General features: G+C 39.3%; 1 protein-coding gene across 3 annotated transcripts in view; it reads left to right on the top strand.

Moving 5' to 3' along the window:
* ARHGEF3 (Rho guanine nucleotide exchange factor 3) overlaps nucleotides 1–21,129 on the top strand; it is a 192,617-nt gene that overhangs the window by 101,916 nt on the left and 69,572 nt on the right. For 2 of the 3 annotated variants that reach the window (XM_077821263.1, XM_077821265.1), the window contains exon 1: nucleotides 11,955–12,175. The exons of the other annotated variant lie outside the window; for it this stretch is intronic. In XM_077821263.1, the coding sequence (XP_077677389.1) occupies nucleotides 12,080–12,175 (96 nt within the window). In that variant the 5' untranslated portion in view covers nucleotides 11,955–12,079. Of the gene's footprint in view, nucleotides 1–11,954; nucleotides 12,176–21,129 lie in introns of those variants that run through there. 3 annotated transcript variants of the gene reach the window in all.

The following is a 21,129-nucleotide window of genomic DNA, read 5'->3' on the forward strand; positions in this document are numbered from 1 at the left end:
CAATCTACTGGACAAGACAGGCAAAGGATGAAATGGGGAACAGAGGCTCAGAGTGAGGAAGTGACTTGGGCAGTGTTACACAACAGAACAGTAGTAGAGCTCAGAACAGAGCCCACTTCAGAATCCTAGTCCTGTGTCCTATCCACTAGATCATGCTCCCTCTTACATTTAACTTTCTTTCTGGAAGACATTAACAAATAATATGGACTAATGGATAGAGATTTCTTCTCCTGATTTTTTTAATCCCTTCTTCATTTGCCCCCTGCCCAGACACACCAAAGCCCATACATTCACATATAGTAGCAAAGTCTCTGAGGATCACTATTCTGGTATCTTAATATAAACACCTTGGGCTAGAGACGTGGTTCTCAACCAGGGGTTACCCAGAGGTCTTCCAGAGGGTACATAAACTCATCTAGATATTTTCCTAGTTTTACAGCAAGCTATTTAAAAAGCACTAGCGAAGTCAGTACAAACTAAAATTTCACACAGATGATGACTTTTTTATACTGCTCTGTATACTATACACTGAAACGTAAGTACAATATTTATATTCCAAATGTTTTATTGTTTTATAATTATGTGGTAAAAATGAGAAAGTAAGCAATTTTTCAGTAATAGTGTGCTGTGACACTTTTGTATTTTTATATCTGATTTGTAAGTTTTTAAGTGAGGTGAAACTTGGGGGTACCCAAGATAAATCAATCTTGAAAGGGATACAGTAGTTTGGAAAGGTTGAGAGCCACTGGGCGAGACGCAGGGATTTCCTGCAGAGAAAATAGTAACACTGTTTAGCTGCTCAGACAACAGGGAGCTTCTGCCTTCTCCTCCTCTGCTTCCTCCCTTAAAGACTAGATACCTGAGTCTATAATTTAACATAACTGTCTAAATTACAAACACTTAATCTCTCTTAAATACCATACAGGCAGTTCCCATTCATTCCCTCTCTATAAAGTCAAACTTTTAATTTAAAAATGAAGCAAAGGGCAGTTGTATTTGTGTTCATCGTGATGATCTGGAACAGAATGTGACACACACAGTTTAAAATTAATAAATCAAGCCAGTTCCCCTACCCCATGAACACGCTCCCAAAATATGTATATTAAGTCAACCCCAGCCAACTTCTTTATTATAAATGTAGCTTGTGAAAGGGGCCATTTTATCCTGCCTTACCACACCCTCTACATTCCCTAGTGAGGGACCACCATGGTTAGTAATTAGTTTGCATTGTTGAGTGTGTGAGAAGGGTGGAGAAGCATGAAACTCTTAGTAATTTTCTCAGTGGGCCATTATTAGTCTTGAGCTGCAGGAGGTCAAACCTGAAAGGAGTTTCAATGTATGAAATCTGGCCATTTTTACAAGTAGCCTTCTATTATCTTTGCAGGGATAAATCCTGTGTGTATGCACAGTTATCTCTGCAAATGCTGTCAGGTTCAGCTGTCCTTTAACTTCTCAGGACTTTTCACTATAATCAAAGCAGTTAGATGGAAAAGACCCATTAGGTCATCTTGTCCTTTTCCCTCCCAGTGCAGGATTGTTCCACGGAGTATACTCAAATTAAAAAGAAACATCTTTCATTCCAAAGTGCTTTATTAAATGCATATGTGTTTACACAGCAGTATGTATATAGAGGATTTGCCCCCCCTATTCCAGCACAATTGAAATGCACCTCTAGGTAAGAATGTAGCACTTTAGAATAGTAAGCACGGAAGAGCTTGGAAGGCCGCGGAGACTCCTATTTAAACTTTGACCCCTGGGTTCGGGTCAGGGCATCTTTTGCTACAAAAACCAAGTAATTGTTAGAGCTGATTGGAAATTTTCCAGTGTTAGGAAATGCTGGTTTGTTAAACCCAAAATGTCTCATGGAAATGAGTCTGGGTTGAAGAATTCTCATTGAATCACACGCAGTGGAAAGCCACTTGGTTCTCGACCAGCTTGCCTGGTGGGCTGTTTGGGAGCCCAGGTTTTCTGTCTCTGGGTCAGCCCCACCATGCCAGGTTTCCAGGATTTCCAGACTCCCTGCAGTGGAGCTGGGGCCCTGAAAGCCCACGAGACTCTCAGAGCTTTCAAGCTCCCAGCTGCAGAACTGGGAGCCTAGCAGTCCTGGAAGCCCTGACAGGGGTATGTCTACACTGTATTTGGGAGTATGTTCCTCAACCCAGGTAGACAGATGCACTCATCTTGCTATGGGAGCATGTGCCCCACCATGGAGACTGCCCCAGGGTGGGGACCCCATGGTTTCCAGATTCCAAGTTCAGCTGGCTCCCTAGACATGCCTATTGTCATGTTGCCCACTCAGGAGTCAGGCAGTCCAGGGAGCCAGCTAGCCCATAGTCTGGAAGCTATGGTGTAGTCCATATAACAGTGTTGCCCTGGAGCCGCAAACCCTGGAAGTCCTAGCAGCTGCTGACTGAAACAGATATTCTTGTTGGTTTCACAGCTGCATGTTGCTGGAGCATACTTCATGTGTCTGTGTTTGAAAAACAATTTTTTTCAGGATTTCTGGTTCAAGAGAAATTTCCATCAGTTTCAGCCAGTTTTAGTAATGGCCATGAGGGTAAATGAGCAATATTTTTTGAGTGTCTTCTGTCCCTACATAAGCTATACAGATGAAAGTCATTTCAAAGCCAGTCTTTAGAAAATTGTCTGAATGAATGATCAAAATTTAGGTCCTGATCTTGCACACTGTCGAAGGTAGATACGTAGTTACTCCCATGCAGAGTTCCATTGCTCTGTGCTTGTCCTTTGCAGGATTAGGGCCTAACTAGAAAGAGCCTCAGCCCATGAAGTTTTGACACCTTTTTGTTTTGTTTTTTAAATGGTAATTTGATTTTAACTATTTATCCTTTAATCATATTTTATTCCCATTTCTAAGCCACCAGTGCTTTTAATCAAGTGCTCAGTAGTTTAAAATGTGAATGATTATATTTGGAATTCTAAATTTTATCTTGTAATCTATCTGCTTTCTACCTTCTAACATCACTGACAGGACTTTTTTCTACATCCAAACTCTGAGCAGCTTCAAATGGCCACAGTTGTGTTTAAACTGACCTGCTGGAGGGAAACTTTCTTTCCTTTTCCAAAGGTGGAATTACCTTAAGATTACTCCAGGGAGGAGTTATAATGGGCAGAGGGAAACTGATGCAGTAAAAAGATAATGCTTCTATATATATGTGGTGGAGGATATGTGCGTGCACCTTTAGTTTGATTAATTTATACTAGTCATTTTGGAATGGTAACTTACGCTGATGAACATTTTCAGAGGAGTAATTTGTTTACTAAATAAGTGGGTCCCATTTCCTACCAAATTATGCTGCTTTTTGTGATACACATTCCTTATATTGCTACCACGGATTGTAACTTGTTCAGTCTTCTTCTGAGAACTTCTGTGCATTGTAACTTACATAAGTATTGGTATTCCTTATTAGCTTTTCCAGTGACCATAATATACCAATAGCCTAGAACATTACCCAGAGCTATATGGAGATGCTGCTGCTCTGAGCCACTTTTTATATTAAAGAAAGATTTTGTTCTATATTCTGCTGCCAGCGTAAATCTGGAATAACTTCATTGAAGCCAATAGAGATGCGCTAGTGTAAGTGAGATCAGGATGAGAACCAACGTGTGTCAAATAACGACATGGTCTTTTTAAAAAATAAACAAAGCAACCCTGTTATTTACAGTTATCATGTTTCTTTTCTGTGTGCCCTTTATTTTTTTGGAACAATAGTGTCTATCTAAAAACAATAATGCAGCTTTGTAACTGTTTCTATATAGTCTACCTTTTAATAGCTTTGTGCTTAGTCGCTTGGAATTCATACCGTATGAATACCTTCACAGTAACATATATGTTTTGGTTATTTTTCTCCTATAAATTAGGAACATGAAAGAAAAAACAAAATAAAAAACACCACCACCCTACTAGATATTTTCTCTCAGACTCTAATCAGGAAGCTTATAGTCTAGATTTGATTGATTCTGCTCTATAAGGCAGAGGGCAGAGGAGGAAGAAACAGATCAAAGTGAAAAACTGACCCAAACTTGAATCACTTGAGAATAAAATTCATCCAGGCAAGTTAACATTTAATTTTGTTCTGCCAGCAGCAATCCAAGAAAGATTATGAGAGAGAGAGACTGAATCTTTGCTACTAGTGCTTGGCTAGTTATTATGCAACACAGCCAAAAGACAGACCAAAAACAAGTGGAGAATTGTTGATTTAGGTCTTGCTACTGTAAAATGAAATAAAGTGTCCTTTACACAGCTCCTATTGTTCTTAGAGGGGTACTATTCCTAATAAAGAGAAGAATTAAGAATCAGTAATATACACAGATTTCTTTTTATTCATTTAATCTTTCAAAAATAGCTATACAAAGCAGATTTTGAATTTTAATGTGCTAAGCAGTCAGAATACCAGCATGTCAGGAAGACAGTAAATCAACTCCTGGGTGTAGACTTTTCAAAATATTTCTGTTTAATCACACGTTCTGCATTTCTGCCTAAAGGCAACTGGAATGTGTTGGCAATGATCAGGTAAAAAAAAAAAAAAAAGAAAAAAAAAGACACCTTCAACACTCTATTTTCCAGTTTTCTTCCTCAGGCTGAATTCAGCTTTCACTGGTTTTTTTTTTCCTTGTCGACTGTACTTTGTTTTTTGTAAAAAAACAAAAACAAAAAACAAAAAATTGTTTGTATAGCTTGAAGATTCTCGTTCCCTTTGTGCTTTCCAGATTTAAGTATTTAGGTTCAGTTTTCAGATCTCTGTGTCATTGCTCAGTATCCTGGCTTTTTAAATGCTTTTTATTAGTACAAGATGACAAAATCATCTCTTCCTACTTGTGATGGGATGGAGAAGGTCTGGAAGCCTCCTGCTGGAGGCCACCCCTTCCCAGAAAAGAGCAGAGTAGAAGTCCTCCAGGCAGCCTAGAGTGGGTGCAGGAAAAGTAGCCAATCAGAGGGGCTGCTGGAGTAGCCAATCAGTGGCCAGAAGGGCCCCATGAAAAGGAGTAGCAGAGACAGTACAGTCAGTTGTAGTCTGGAGCTGGAAGGGGGAAGCCTGGGCTTCTGGCTGGCTGGAAGAGTAGCAGGATGGCAGGCAGCTCAGTATGGGCAAGACTGAGCCCAGGGTGGGAGCTAAGGAGGAGCTCCTGGGGAGCTAAGGGGATTAAGCAAGACCTGAGCCCGGAACCTAGCCAGATCAGGCCAGGGTACGGTGATGGGCCCTGCTAGTCTGGTTAAAGACTGAGTCCAGGGAGGGATGCCAAAAAGGACACGCTAACTGAGGGTACTACGATGGGCCCCTGTTGGACTGTTACAGGAGGGCAGTGTCTTCAGGGAGGAAGCCTTGGTGGGAAGGTAAAAATTGTATACCCTGGAAGGGGTTTGTTTGTTCCATCTACAGACAGTGTGACTCAGACGGAGGGCAGGATCGCTGAAGACTCACTGAAAGAACTATCATCCAGGGAGCACTCACAAGAGGTGGGTGCCACCTGTTGTAAAAACTGAAAGAAAAGCAGGCTCATACCTGACCGGAAAGGGGGGGGTTGCTTGGGAGAGGTGGGTGCTGACCCCATTACACTACTACATGTTTAGAACAATGTGTAGTATTTTCTTTTTGCAAGTATTCTGGATTCATTTAATACTTGTGAAATTGAGTGACTGATAGCACTGGTGGGGCATGGAGCCCCACTGGGTGTTTCACTATTCTATGTCAGCCACTGTTGTCAGACCTAGCATATTCAGTGCACCTCACACACTATGTGGCCATATCTGTACAAAAGGTGGCATGCAATATATCACAGGAAAACTAATAACTCAGTGATCATCTTGAGTCATGTATGTACAGTTAACTTACAAAGAATTATACAGATGTGCTTGAAATATCTGACTAAAATGTGTTTTAAACCAGGCATTTAAAAGTCGATAAACAAGTTTTTCCAGGCAAAGGAAAGGAGCCATCATCTTAAGCCAGTTTTGGCCAAGAACAGTGGGCTATTCATCTATATCAGAGATTACATTAAAATCATTTGTATTGTAAAAAATCACAAGTGGGGGAGAAGCTATCTTGGCATTTACACCAGACAGCATGGTGTCTACACCCAGCACAGTAAACAAACTTTATCTGGGGATACACTTTTGAAGAATATGTTTCAAAGGTTTGCTGGACTGTAAAGAGAGGCAGAGAGCACCTAAGCTAACGAGGTGCTTTGAGCTCTGTTTTGGGTCCTGGCTGACAACTGGCCAGCCATACTGGAAGAAGAGACTTTGGTGAGAAAATTTTCTTTGAACAAAAGACTAAAATCTGACTTAACAAAGAGTCTTAGAAGCATGTTTTACTTTTGTTTTGTGTTTAGCCATTTCTACCTTTATTCTTTCTACATGATATCACTTAAACCTATATCCTTTTGTTAATAAACTTGTTTTACTTTTACCATAAACCAGCTCAGTGGTTTAATTGAAATGGAGGGTTTGTCAACCCCAGCTAAGTTAATAAACTGCTGTGTAATGTCTCTTTAAAAGAGAAGCTAACTTGATAAGGTTTTGTGGGCCCTACAATCAGAGGGGTTGAATATGCCAGAGAGAGACATTTTTGGTGAGAACTCAAGCCTGGAAAGGTTGTTGAGGTCCCCCTGCAAGGAGTAATCTGTCTTGTGCAATCCAGAGTGTAAACAGGCTGCTGGCATCAGAGTGCTCAGCCAAAGCAGCACAACACAGAAGCACCTAGGATTACAGGACAGGCAGTGACACAGTGCCTTACTGGTCTAGGTTGAACCCCAAAGCATGTGTCACTGGCATGAGCCAAACACAACCAGTCTTTCCTACATAGCTCTGTCCAGTAACTTTATTCCTGAACCACAGAAGCAGGGACATTTCTCTTGAGCAGAGACTTATTGTTTTAATAAATAATTTAGTACCTTTGTTTGGTCAATAAATATGGAGTAGCATAAAACCCCCAAACTCAACTTCACTTTTGGCTTAGAAAAAATGGGATTCCATGCTCCAAAAGTGTAAGATTAGGTGCACCAACCTAATGTGTGCCATCTAATCACCTTGTCTTTTTTTGGTTAAAAAATGTAAAAGTGACATGCAATATCTATGTAATTTTTTTAGAAATCATATGGGTTAGGGGTCTAAGCATATGTTTTGGGATGGCTAATCTTTCTGAAACCATTTGCTCTAGTATGTTTCAGATCTCAGTATCTTTCAGATACAGACTTAAAACTCAGGGCTTGTTTTGCCTAGATGTTAAATATCCATTGACATCATATACTGTGGTTTAGTGGGAAACTACTCCCCACCTCAGACTTGACTTCATTCAAGTGGTTCTGTATATTAAATGGTTTGTAAGGTTTTTGCAGATCTTTTAGGGTGACTGTAGTATGGTGTATTGATTGATGCATAGCACTACTCCTAGTTTCTGTGTTAAGAAATAGCAGTTTGGTATGATGACTATTTCTGTGGCACCAGAGGTGCACTCGGCACTTTACAGATTAATTAAATAGGACTGGTTCCTGCTGCAAGGATTCACAATGTAAGGTTCTGATCCTCCATAGGAATCTGTGCAGGTGGAACCTTCTGACTGTGTAAGCAGCTACCCACAGAGATCCCTTATAGGATAGGGGCCTAAGGAATGTTCTTAGATCACAATGATGTTATGTTATACACTTTGAGGAGCTATGTACAGTACACAATTAAAGTCAAAATCAATGTTCTTTGTGATTTTTTGGTAGCTGTGTAAATGTCAGACACATCAGCCTTTACACTCCTTGGAAATTATTTAACATCTCTCACTTTTTAATATACTCTTTACATAGGAATAAAGTTAAATATTTTATGCAGACTATTTTATCTTCACGGCTTCATGAAATTTTGCCTGATATTATAGTTCATATAGAAGATTTCTCAAAAAGAAAACAAAAAAAACACCTTAGTCAGCCACCTGTTGACTCATAAATGAACATTTTAGACTAGAGCACACATTAATTGATTCTGGCTTTTCCCTATATTACACATTTGTTGTTGAAATTTGTGCAAGCCATTGAGAATTACATAGATATGGTCAACTGTGATTTGGCTGATCTCTGAAAACGGAGTCCAAATGATACTGAGGAATAGCTCTGCTGTACAAGATGGACTTCAAATTTAATTTTTAACTGCTACTCTTGACCACCTTTCAGTTTCAGTTAGTATACAATGTAAGGGTCTCTGCAGCTCCATGAGCATTACTGAGAATATTGTATCTGTGCTCTGCATGGTTCCAAATGCTGTTCAGATATTGATATTTAATGGATTAAAACCTTGTGTGGTCTAGGTTCTAGCTCCCTAAGGGTCTGCCACTATCTTTCTGTGTACCCTCCTATTGTTTTAGTTCAGTAGTTGCATTACATAATACTCCCTAAATTCAAATGTTTGCTCTATCTCCAGTCCTCATTCTCAGTGGAGGATCTACAAGCCTGTTTCCCTTGTTGGTTCACCAGAACCCAAGTTAATTAACTTTTAGGGGATAATGTGATACTCTTCTGTTTACTCAGGCTCTTGCCTAAGGAGACTTGTGTTTAAAGGAATTAGATACAGTATTGTAGTGACATTTTGGCAGGTTTCAGTTGATTTGAAGGGTGTTTACAATGTTGCCTGGCTACTGGAAATGCCATTATTATTATTAGCTTACATTGTTTTAATTGATGTGGATGTGTCCAATTTCTCCTAGACAATGTGCACATACTGTTAAAAATACAAATATAAGTACATTCTTTGGGTTTGAAAAGATTCAACAAGTGAGTGAGCTAGATATTAAAAATGCATACCTTTCCTAGATCAAACAAGAGTAGATTGAGGAACATACAGACACTTTGTTGTGTCCTCCTCCTTTTTGGAAGAGAAGCAACAAGCCCATAAAATAAAATGGGCTTGTAATGTGATTGACCATTTAGTAGTAGCTTATATAATTAAATGTATGTAGGAACACACAGAAAACTGAAATAGTCTCACTGGCTACCAGGTCAGTAATACCCACAAAGTTTTCCAAGCCTTTGCTGTACATATTCTTTCTCTCTTACTGGGAATTGCTTGGAATTGTAGTATCATGATGTTGACTTGGTAGATTAAATGTATAAAATATTGTGCTATTCATAGACTATAGGTCCAGATTTCAGTTTTTATATAGAAACTTTACTATATCTGCCAGAATAGCCAAAGATCTGAGAGGTCTGAAAAATCCTCTTCTGGATTTTGACAGATAATAATTATCTAGCCTTCCATGAAAAGGCTGCTCTGAAACACTGATAGGAGTCTCCCTTTCCTGTACCAGTAGGTGTACTGCATCCCTGCTGAAATGGTCTCCTCTTGTCTCTCACGAGAGGCCATTTAAACTGCGGTGCACTAATCTGATCAGTAGAGGAAAAGCAGAATCCTTGTTCTAGCATATTTCCTGGAAATGTAAACCAGAGTTCATTATTTCAATCCCTGAACCAGTAGACTGTTGTCCTATATGAAACACTGCTTATGTTGTGAAACATTTTATAGGATTAGAACGCTGAGTCTTTTAGGGCAACTCCTGAAAGGCACTTTGTCTTATTGCTTTAAGTGAAGCTGATTGTTAGCACACAAGCCTATAAACAAACACACAGGCATTATTTAAAATCAAGGCCTCTAAGGCCTGATACCAGGTAGCACAACAGCTGCAATACTCTCTGGACTTCTGCTTCCTAGACTGGCATAAAACTACATATTTTGAGGTTATGATTTTTCTAAGGAACAAAGTGCTAACACTGTATCAACTGGTATTAGAAGAGGTGTATATCACCCAAACATGTCACTGCGGCCCAGTAAAAGCAAATTATTGAAAAGTAAAATAACACCATCATAGAGGAAAAAATCATGACCTGTAATTTGGGGAGCAAGTAACATATGGAGTCTCTACATAAACTAAAATATTTTATAGTGTTTCATATAGAAGTACAGCTGAGGACTTTACAACTTCTACAATCTAGAATTATAAATTATTTGGGTTATAATACATCAGATTATTATTTATACAACACCAACTGCGTGTATGACATTTTATAGACAAAAACTGCCTGTTCTCTTCTGCAACAATCTTCTGAATAAACTACACTCGCTCTCAGGTTTCTGCACTATCTACACATTGTAGTCTGTGCCTTTTGGTTTATATTATAGATTAAGCATACTACTAGGGTGTAACCTTAATCTTATGCTGATCACTCTTTCCTTTTCCTTCCAATGTTACAGATGCTTCTTTGTTAAATGAGCTAATGGCCCTCACTATATCCTGGTAGTCCTAATAGGCCCTAGTTGAATACTAGTAATTAACAACCCCAAATTCTAGGGTGACCAGATAGCAACTGTGGAAAAAATGGGGTGGGGGGCTAATAGGTGCTATAAAAGGAAAAAGTCCCAAAAAGCGGGACTGTGCCTATAAAAATGGGACATCTGGTCACCCTACCAAATTCCTACTTCTGGATGTGCATATGGTCCCTTAGCACAATGCTAAATTTCTCAGGCTAACACTATGATCATAACCTCTCCATTACTTATTATTTTTACTATTTATTAATAAAGCCCCATAGCTGTACACAGCACTCTACAGTGGGTAATATGTGCTGAACAAATAAGAGTAATTCCCACAAACAGCTTACATTCTGAAGGCACAAATACCTGTTATCAAGCTTTGGAGAAAATAATTACAGTATTCGCATGTATCCCTATAACCGTCCTTGAAAACACAAAAAGAAAAGGAGTACTGGTGGCACCTTAGAGACTAACCAATTTATTTGAGCATGAGCTTTGGTGAGCTACAGCTCACTTCATCAGATGCATACCGTGGAAACTGCAGCAGACTTTATATATACACAGAGAATATGAAACAATACCTCCTCCCACCCCACTGAAACACAGTTTCTCTAATAAAGTTATCTCCTTATTGCATTCCTCCTCCTTGTCTGAAACTGCGCTTAAGTGTTCTCTTCCTCCCACAACGTCCTACTCTCAGCGTTCTTTTTCCTTGTCTCCTTTGTCAGGCAGATCCTATACTCGTCTTGTAACAAGACGGCCACTGACACTTCCTCTCTCTTTTCAGGCAATTTTCACTACCTTTGTAGTAAAGATCAAACAGAATCGCTTGGCTGCCTATATACTGAATCCTACTGTATAACAAATCAGGCAAAGGTACTTTTCCACTTCCTCAGTCTGCTACAATGGGGGGAGGGAGTTCTCTCCTAAACAACTGATGCAGAGCATAATTAGAAAGAAAACAAACCTACTCCCTGCCAAACAGGAAAAAGCAACAATGTGGACTAATAACTAAAAAAAATCACATGCTGTGAGGCTATGTTATGATACTTTTTAATCCCACCCGTTCTCCTAGACTGGAATTAGTGCCCTTACCCACCACATAAAATAAATTCAGCTGACATAATCCATAGGGAATTAATAAAACTAGGATTTTATTTGGGACAATAATAAAGTTGTTAATCATTATTATGGTTACTTGCCATAAATCTGTGCATTTGATGGTTAATACTATACTGTCTGGAGGACCCAACAAATAGATACTAATTAAATTGCAAGTTATCTTGTAAGGAACAAGCTGGGATAATGTCAAGTTAAAATTCATATTTGTGTCATTTAACGTTGATGACGCATAGCCAGCGGTGAGTAAAGGTGTAGGAGAGAAGAGGAGTAATGTTCTGCTGAAAATAGCATAATTTTCTCTAAGTGTTTTCCACTGGTAGCTAACTGTAAGTTTAAATAATTTGCTCTTTTCCACTGATTCAGCTGAGTATTTCTCCCCACTCCCCTCCCCCATCCTGGGCCAGTGGGCGGGTTTTAGTTTAGTAATAAGCTGTGTTGCGTTACTCTTAACTGACACTGGGAGCTTGTCTTTTTCCTGCCTTATTCGAGACCAAGAGTTGCATAGGTTATGCTGTGCTTTCAGAAGCCTAGTGCAGAGTCTTTCAATTACTAAACTGCTGGGCGCTGTAGAGGGGAGACTCATCTTTCTTTGAATTTTGCACTCGGATAGAATCAACTGTGACATCCGAAACTGCTGCTCCTGCAGCCACAATGGTGGCCAAGGATTACCCCTTTTACTTCGCGGTCAAGAGGGCAAATTGCTCCTTGGAAGTACAGACGGTGACCAGCCCAGCTAAAGAGACTGAGGTGCAGTCTGCTGATATGTTTTCTCTTTTTCTGTGTTCTCTCTCTTTTTCTCTGCAGCTTTTATCATCCAAACAGTCTGCATATTTGGGGAAAACTGGATTACTCTTTGAATATAAATTGCCAAGTATAGCTATTTATTTGATTTGTCTTGTGCATCCTGCACTACTCTCTAGAACGTATATTTGCAGTCTGGAGTGAGACAAACCCTCTTTATTATCAACAGTCTTTTGTATAATAAGATTAATCTTTGCAACTAACAGTTGAGAAATTTCCCTTCCTGATATATGGCTTGTATATTCCAATGCCTAATGTCAGTTATTTTTATTCTCTAAATTTAGAATTGTAGCTGATTAGATGTGGGGAGGAAATCAGGATAAGTGCATCTATATAAGTAAATGGTAAAACTTAATCTGTTAACTAGGGTTAATATTAATTGTGTCAAATTAATTAATCTGACCCTCTAATCAATGAAAAATGAATGCTGCTAAGATGAGGGATATTTTTAAATGTGGGATTAAGAAAAAAAATTGACTACATAGTTTATTATTTACAAAGTGTTGCAAAAGGTTTGAATTTAACACAGGTAGTGTTCATTTAATATTCCAATATTTTATACTCCAGATTAATGTTTAGTCTTCTTTGTGTGCCTTTTTGTCAAAGAGAACAGTGACTTTAAGGATTAGGCCCAGCTGGAGGAAGGGGGAGAAAAACTTGTCTTTGGGACTCTTATCACTTAATATATGCATTTTCATTAGGTCTGTTTCCATAGTAATTTGAAGGCAGATTGCTAAATTTCGCATGGTTAGTATGAATGCATCAAAGATGATTGCTTCCAATAGTCAGTTAAACTGATCCAAACTGAAAGAAGTCCAGCCATGTCACCTTGTTTAAACAGTTGGTGTAGCTTAAGAGCCAATAAGAACATACTTTACTTTTACTTGTCAGTGTACTTTTATATGTGTGAGAGTATTTGACATTATTACAGTTGTGATATTTAGGGGCCTTTTAGCAAATATACACATGATAGAATAATATTTTCTATTGTGATCAAATTAACCAAGTCAAGAAACCCTGAGTACAGGAAACCCTTGCTTGTTTTTTTACGTAGTGCTGGTTTAATTATTTATGGACCATGAAATCTCATAATCCCCATAGTCACCCATATTGCAAAATGTTTTGCATTAATTCAGAGCCCATTTACTAACTAATACTAAGTAAATCTATCTTAGGTTTTTTTTGGTGGGAATGTGCAGTTTTGTATAAAGGAACAAAACTGTCAAATATTCATTTAAAATAAAAGTTGTAACCTGCTTTTTAACAGGTGGTATATAATCATTACCATAGGCAAACATATCAAATTTCAAAGAAAGTAAAATCTCAACTGCTGTATATTCAAACAAAAGCCTAGAGCATAGGGATATATCTTTCAATAGATGTGACTAATTAAGATTATGAAATGCAATAGCTTTAATCAGGTCAATAGTCTTAGATTTATATAAACAAGAAAATGCTCCTTATACTGCCAGTCTGAAAAATGCTGTTTGCTTAGACTACAGCAGACTTGCAGCATTGTGGGGGGGAAAAATAAAGCAGCATTTGTTGAACATCCCTTTGTTGGTCCTGCTATACAATATTGAGAAAATCTGTCTCTTCCCTCCCATCCCTTCCCTCCCCAGTCATAAGGGTGGGTAAAAAAACAAAACACACATTTTGGAGAAAGCATTTACAGGAATAGACATGCAGCCCATTCCTTTAAAGTTTTTCAACATGGACAGAATTCTCTTGTTCACTAACTCTGTGGTTAAGCTCACAGCATTTACAGTGAATCTAACCAAGGCTATTGGGCGCCTTCTGCCATTATTTTGTATTACTGCATTAGCAAAGCAGTTAGCTGTATGCTTAGCCTTGAAAAGCTATTGCTTGGTGTGAGTTGCTGACATGAAGCTTGTTTGTCACCCAACACTTGCATCAACTTTGCCTTCTGAACTAGAATCTGTGAAGTTAGAATAGGTTTTTTGATGCAGGTGTTCTTAAAGTCAGAATTCACATGTCCATGTAAACATTATCCCCCCATCTGAATAACATTCTTTTAACACTTTTTGTGAACATTTTAAAAAATACCAGTAAGTGCTGTATGGCTCCGTGTGTGCATGTCTACAGTTTTGTGTATGTGTTTAAAATAAGTATGTATTTTAGTGCATTGAATATATTTAAAGTCTGTATGTAATATTTTACCTGTCACTCTAATTAGTCAAAAATGTACTTACTGTATGAAGTGTAAAAGATGCATATAAAATAGCTTTTACCCTCTATGCTGTCTGCTCTAAAGATACTATCTCAAACTCATTTATGACATCCCGTCCCCCCCAAGTGTTTAAAGTAGTTTTACCCTAACAGTAAGCACTTTCCTCTTTTCATAAGTAATCATTAAGATGGTGAAACTTGTTCTTTGTGATACGTAGCTTTTTACCTTGGAGTTACAGTATACAGAGAAAATAGCTGCTTAATATTGGCATTTTCTGGAATAAATTTAGTTTTTCTTTTGTGTTCTTAGACAGGTTAAGTAACTTGTCCACTATCACACAGCAAGTCAGTGGCAAACAGAAGATGTAGGTGAAAAATAAAAATTTGGGGATTCTGAGGCCAGTTTGTCAATTTCTATCAAGTGGAGTTGTTACAGCTGTTAAATCTCTTGTAAAGCAAACAAAATGTTAGTATGACTAAGGAATAGGATGGAGAATAATATAGAAAAAAATATATATGTTAATGGCAACCCCCCCACACAGAGTGACTAGAATCGAATGCTACTTCATCTACAGGAAAAATTGGATTCAGAGATTGGCAACAAGAGCAGCTAGAGAAATGGAAGAGCTTCTGTTTGTAGAAAGACTGAAAAGATTGGGTCTGTTAATTTTAAAGAGAAGATGGATATGGGAGGACATGATAAATATACAAAATGAGTAGCATAGATAAGTTAGGTCAGGCACTTCTCTCAACGCTTTCTCATAATACAAGAACAAAGGGACAGTCAATGGAACTGAAAAGCAGCTAGTTGAAAAAGTGTTTCCTTTTATTGGCTTTCAACACAATGCACAATTTGCTTATGGAACTCACTGCTACAAGATATCACTAAGGCCCAGAGCTTAGCAGGATTTAAAAAAAAAGTCTACATTTATATGGATAATGGGATCCTCTATAATCACAAAACAAGGATTAAGTGCGTGAGAATGAGTTTTGGAAGGAATATCAACTGACATTTTTCAGGGAATAAACTAACCTTTATTTAATAGGAATTAGGAGGAAACATTTTCCTGTGAACAGGTTATACCATAACTGCCAACTGCAGGGTTTCCTGCACCTTTCTCTTAATCATCAGTACTGTTTACTCTCAGAGACATGATACTGGAGTAAATGGACCATTAGTCTGATCTGGCATAACTACTATCCAACATTCTTTCTGTGTTTGGTCTGCTTCCGCACAAGTTATGGGGTCTTCCCTTTCTCTGGCACAGACCAGCAAGATAACAATGAACAAAATTAAAGTATTTTTTATACCCCCTAGCTGGCTTTTCCTTTCTTCTTCCTTTTCTCTGTTTGCTACTTGCTCTTCAAGAAAATAAATTGAGTGCAATCTCTAGGAACCATTCCCCACCCTATCTGTGGAGCTGGAGTCCCATGGGGAAAGAGAAGAGCATGCCAAGGAAGTAGTAGTTTTCCCTTGTGTGCCTTCTATCCTGGTCCCATGGGCACAACAGTCTCTCCTGGTTATGGATGTGGAAGGGACCATGAGGGGAATAATTAGACGAAAAGGAAGGGGGATAACAAAGTAACAAAACCAGTCATAACCTCAAATCCCTTTCCAGCTATGAGTAAAACTAAGAACTTTAAACTAGGTAACAGAATAAAAGCTAAGGATCCAAGAACAACTTAATTCTAATATACTTTCATAATGCTGTAATACTATGTTATGTGAGTGTACACACATCAATGGAATGATCATTATTGGAGCTAAGAAAGATTCTAACTGGAAAGTATGGATGTCACTGCTCTTTCGCTTCCTATTCTGGAAGTTGATCTTAACCACAAGTAAGACAAGGGGCTGCATGGAGACCATACGCTTCAGAGCTCACAGTAGGCTCAGCGTTTAATATCACCGTTCCTGAGATTTTGATGCTACTATGGGACTCACCAAAACAAACAAACAAACCAACACCTATTGGTCCAGTGTCTTAGTCTCTACCTTTCTGAAACAGATCCTGGTCAGAGAGAAAATACTTCCACTCTTCTGGTAGTTTGGTTTTCTGCTTATGCAAGTTCTAAAGTTGTGCTTGCTTCTTGCAAATATGAATATCTCTGTTCTGGATAAAGACCTCATTCCCACTTTTATATCCAGTCTGTAGTACAATAGGCTTTAGCTTCTATGTGTATGTTCATGCAGCTAGTCTCACTTTGGGATGCCGGTGTGGCTGCATGCCATCTCTGGAAGCGATCTGCTTTCCGAGTGAGATGGTATTAGGTGTCCACTTTGTCAAGGCTTGCTCTTTGATATCATGTCATTAATGAATGCTGTTGAATGTAAATCCTATTCACAGAACGGAGAAGAGAGTATCGCCTGTCTGTATGTTAATTTCACAGAGACTGCCAGCTGAAACTGTTCAAATCCTAATCAGCGATCATGCAAGATCAATGTTTTTGGGCACAACAGTGTTGGTAATTTCAATAGGTGGTAAAGGTGCTTCTCAAGAGGCACTCTCTCTTTGTGTGTAAATCATATCTTAACTTGGTTTTCATATACTGAAAACAAAAGCAGGGTTATAATAAACAGAATTTAAAAGAAATCTAAATGATACCAGTAAGCTATTTATATTTTCCAGTTATAGGATAGATATTCAGTTATATTTGACCTTCTGAGAAGGAGGAAGAGAGAATAAGATCTGGGACAAAGCTTTTTTTGTCAGAAACGAATTTTACTGCTGCTGTTTCTTTCAAGCCATGTTGACTTCAGATTTAAGTGACAACCAAAAACTTAAGAATTGTAATTGTTGGCGGAATATATTAAGAGACTTAAACGGTAAGGATTCTTTAGAAAAATCAGCAGAAAACAAATGTTTTGTTTTTCTTTCCTATTTAGAAACAGGGAAACTGCAATATCCTACAGATTTAAAATACTGTAGTTGCTTGTTACATAATTTGGAGACAATTGACAAAATGTTCCATCAACCACGCAATCAGTATTTGCCTCTTTGGGACTGGAACTTGACCTTGGCCATATAGAGTGGTGTAGTTCAACAGCAGAATCTTTAAAAGTCATTTTATTTTATGAATAAATAGTGCAGAAGGGTCAAGAATATGTGTTCCTGATTATTTTCCACGTAGTATAGTACATGGGCAAATCAGTTCAGTACAAGCTGAACCTTGTTAATCCATCTACTTGATAAATAGGCAAGTAATGCATTACAAAAGTCTGGTCTGGAAAAGATAAAAGACTGAACAATGCTTTTGGATCCTAACAAGGATAAACATGGTGCAGTGGTTTTTCAAATAGCATAAAATCTTAATAATGTGGTGAGCACTGTGTTCAAAGGACAGCTCAGAATCAAAGACAGCACTTTCTCTTCATGGAAATCATTAACTGAGTGTATCTTTATCAGGAATTGAGGCATAGAGCCAAAAGGAAAGTCTGTCAGAACTAACTCTGTTTTAGCTAAATGTAGTTGAAGACAACTAAATCAGCCATGCTAGTGTCTGCAAGGCTATTTGTCAATATGAAATTAACCTACTTAGGATCTGTGGTCTTAAATAATAAACAAATCTGTATGTTGTTCACATGGATGGGAAATCCAATATCATGCCTATAAATGACAGGGCCCAGAGGCAGATGTTAAACTGAGTGTGCCCAGTGTCAAGCCCATTGATACAGCAGCACCAATTACTGTATTTTTTACAAGGGTAGTTTGCCCAAAGAAGCATAATCTGCCTGTCAGAGAATAATATAATGCTATGGCAGGTGATGGCTGATGAAGAGTTTTTATTAACAGCAGTGCCTGAACAATATGGTTGTTCAGTATGAACAGTGTTATTTGAGGACATGATTACACGGCAGTTTATCAAGAGTTTTGAAAGCAGATCTACAAGAGGACTTTGAGAGTGCAGCTAGCATGTCCCAACAACTATAAAAGTTTGTCTTCAAAATACTTATGTACACCTTTATTTCCTCCCCAATTTTTAGCCTAGCGTCTTCATGGACACCCCTTTGTAAAGACTACAAAAACAATATTATGTCCCCTTTTGCATGCCTAATTTGGTATAGCAATGTGTTACCAAGTTGAATAACTGAAATATGGAATTGGAAGGGAATGCAGGTGGTTCTCTCGTGCATCCCCAGCAGAGGCTGGTGCTGAATCATGGAGCACGAAGAACTTCAGTTCTTCGAATTACTGACCAGATACTGGCACTACATCCCAGCAGCAGGACTGATCTGAAAGAAATAATGTAATTGGCATGGCTGCATGATATGATTTCTATATGTATTTGGTTTAACCTTGGTAAAAGAACATAACTTACACACCAGTGATTTGGAAATTACTAGTGACTTTTTTTCTTTGAGGGTAGATTGTGCTCCCCCTCCATATGAGGTCAGACAAAATGAATGCAGGTCTGGGAGGGAAATGGCAGGAATGTGGAGAACCTGTGGGGGGGTTCCAGATGTGCTCTGTGGGGCTTCTTCCATCCAATTATGTGGGGGAACTTGGTGGATTGCTGTATGGTCTGGTCATGGGTGACTAGCCTAGTGGCTAGAGTCAGGGATTGGATTCGAGGCCAGGTCAGTGCCAGGAGGATAAAGCCAAGGTCTGGAACCAGGAATCAGAAGCAGGATGAGGAAGCAGGGTCTGTAGCAGCAGCTAGCTGGGGTTCTCCCTAGTTGCCCAGATGAACTTCCTGTATCTTCCCTATGCTTAAGTAATATGTCCAGAGGAATAAGAAATTGTAAAGGTCCTGCCAATTAGGCCCTCCATGAGTGGCAGGTGTGTGAATGGGCTCCTAAGGCTCATGACCTGCTGAGTATTTCCACAGCCAGAGCTACTAGGTGGAGGCTGTCTGTACCTGGGGAATCTGCAAATCCAGGTTTTAGACCTGCTGCTCCTTCGGTCACCCCCTATTTCCCACATTGGTGACCCAATGGTATTTCCAGGCAAGTCTCTTTTGAGTTGCTTTTGTGGAAAGCCTCTATTAGATCAGGGGCATGTAAGTGGTTTTTCAGTTCCCAGGACTGTTCTCTGGGATACTGAGGTTCTTGGTTTCCAAGTCCGACCAGCTTGGCTCGGAGGAAGGTCTCAGTGCTGCCTCTATAAATAAATAAAAACTTCAGCCTGGCCTCCTGGTCCTTTTTCATGCAGCTCTGGCAGCTGTCCTCGACCTGAGCCTCTGCCAAGCACTTCAGGCAGCTACAGTGCAGGTTGCTCAGGGGCATAGCCTTGTTGCAGGAGGTACAGGGCTTGAAAGCTGGTGACCGAGGCATGTCTCGGCATGGGGTAATAGCCAAAACTCCCCTAACTAACGGAGATACACAAACTACACTAAACTGACTATTTACAACTAACTGAACTATATACAATTATAGGAAAGTGAAGATCCCCGAGAACTTGCCAAAGCAAGGAGAACAGTTCCAGCAACTGTCATGGGCGGTAAGAAGGAACTGCGGGGGTGCAGGGTTGTCTGGGCCCTTTATACCGGTGCTATGAGTGCGAGACACCAGAGGGCACTTGAGCTGCCCTGATGGGTACCACTGAGAGAAAAAACTTCCTACAGTGGCATGCACATGTGCAATCACTCGAAGAAGAATGTAATTTATCTGCTTGATCATGGGGTCTTCATGGACCTGGACCTTGGCAGGTGTCAGAGAGTGGTTGCATTTGGCCTGGAAATGTTTTCTATGAAGGGCTTCTGATGGGAGATGTGGAAAATGCGGTGTATTTTGAGTGACCTGTGCAAACAGAGTTTAATGGGGACAGTGCTAATTAGCTGACAAATCTGAAACTGTATGAGATATTGGTGCTCTAGTTTATGGGATGATCTACTGGTGTGGAGATGTTTGGTTGATAGCCAAACCTTCTGGCCTGTGTTGAATTCCAGCCCCTTCTGTCTTTTGCGGTCCGCATGTTGTTTGTAAGCCTTCTTTGCCTCTGCCGGGAGTTGCTTGAGTTCTTCCTGGACATGGTGGATTTTCTGGACCTTATCACAGGCTGACTGGTTTTAGGATCTGGCCAGTAAATCGTAAAAGAGTAAAAAGTGATGAAATGCTAACTTCAAAATGAATCGGGGTTGTTTTTTCTTAGCACCATTGACCTTTGTGTTGCATTAACTTTCTTGACTTAACAGTTAAAATACATGAGATATGCCTGAATGAAATTACTAACAGCATTTTAGAGAGAACAAAGGAAGATCCTTTGTCTTGGGGTTGTGGTAAGAAAGTCCATAAGTATTGAAATAAACCTCAGGCTTTTTGCACAAATTGTGCTCAAATTATGTAAGAGACTTTCTGCAAAATGGTGCTTTTGAACATGTTTTTTAAGTTTTTCCCGCCACTTTTCTTTTGAAGACATGAAATTCGGCAATTTAATTTAAAAAAGAACAATCCTTAAAATATAGGGATCCTTTTCATCATTGATTCCTAGCTTAATTTGCAGCTCTTCTATTCTTTCAACAAATGGTAAAAATTTGTTGTGACAGGGAGCTGGGCAAAGGGTTGTAGATCCAGCCCTCTGTCACATCCGCTCCTCGTTAGGGGAACAAATTAGAGCAGGCTGGAGGTAACCTGGCCCTAACTGGGGAGGCAGAGATAGCTGCTACTTAATTAGCCTGGGGTTGTATAAAAGCCTCAGGGGAAGGAAGCCAAGGGAGAGCAGGAGGAAAGAGAAAAAGGCAGGGAATGGAAGCAGGGAGGTAGCTCTCTC

Source organism: Eretmochelys imbricata, chromosome 7 (genome assembly GCF_965152235.1).
Source record: "Eretmochelys imbricata isolate rEreImb1 chromosome 7, rEreImb1.hap1, whole genome shotgun sequence".
Taxonomy (NCBI): Eukaryota; Metazoa; Chordata; order Testudines; family Cheloniidae; genus Eretmochelys; species Eretmochelys imbricata.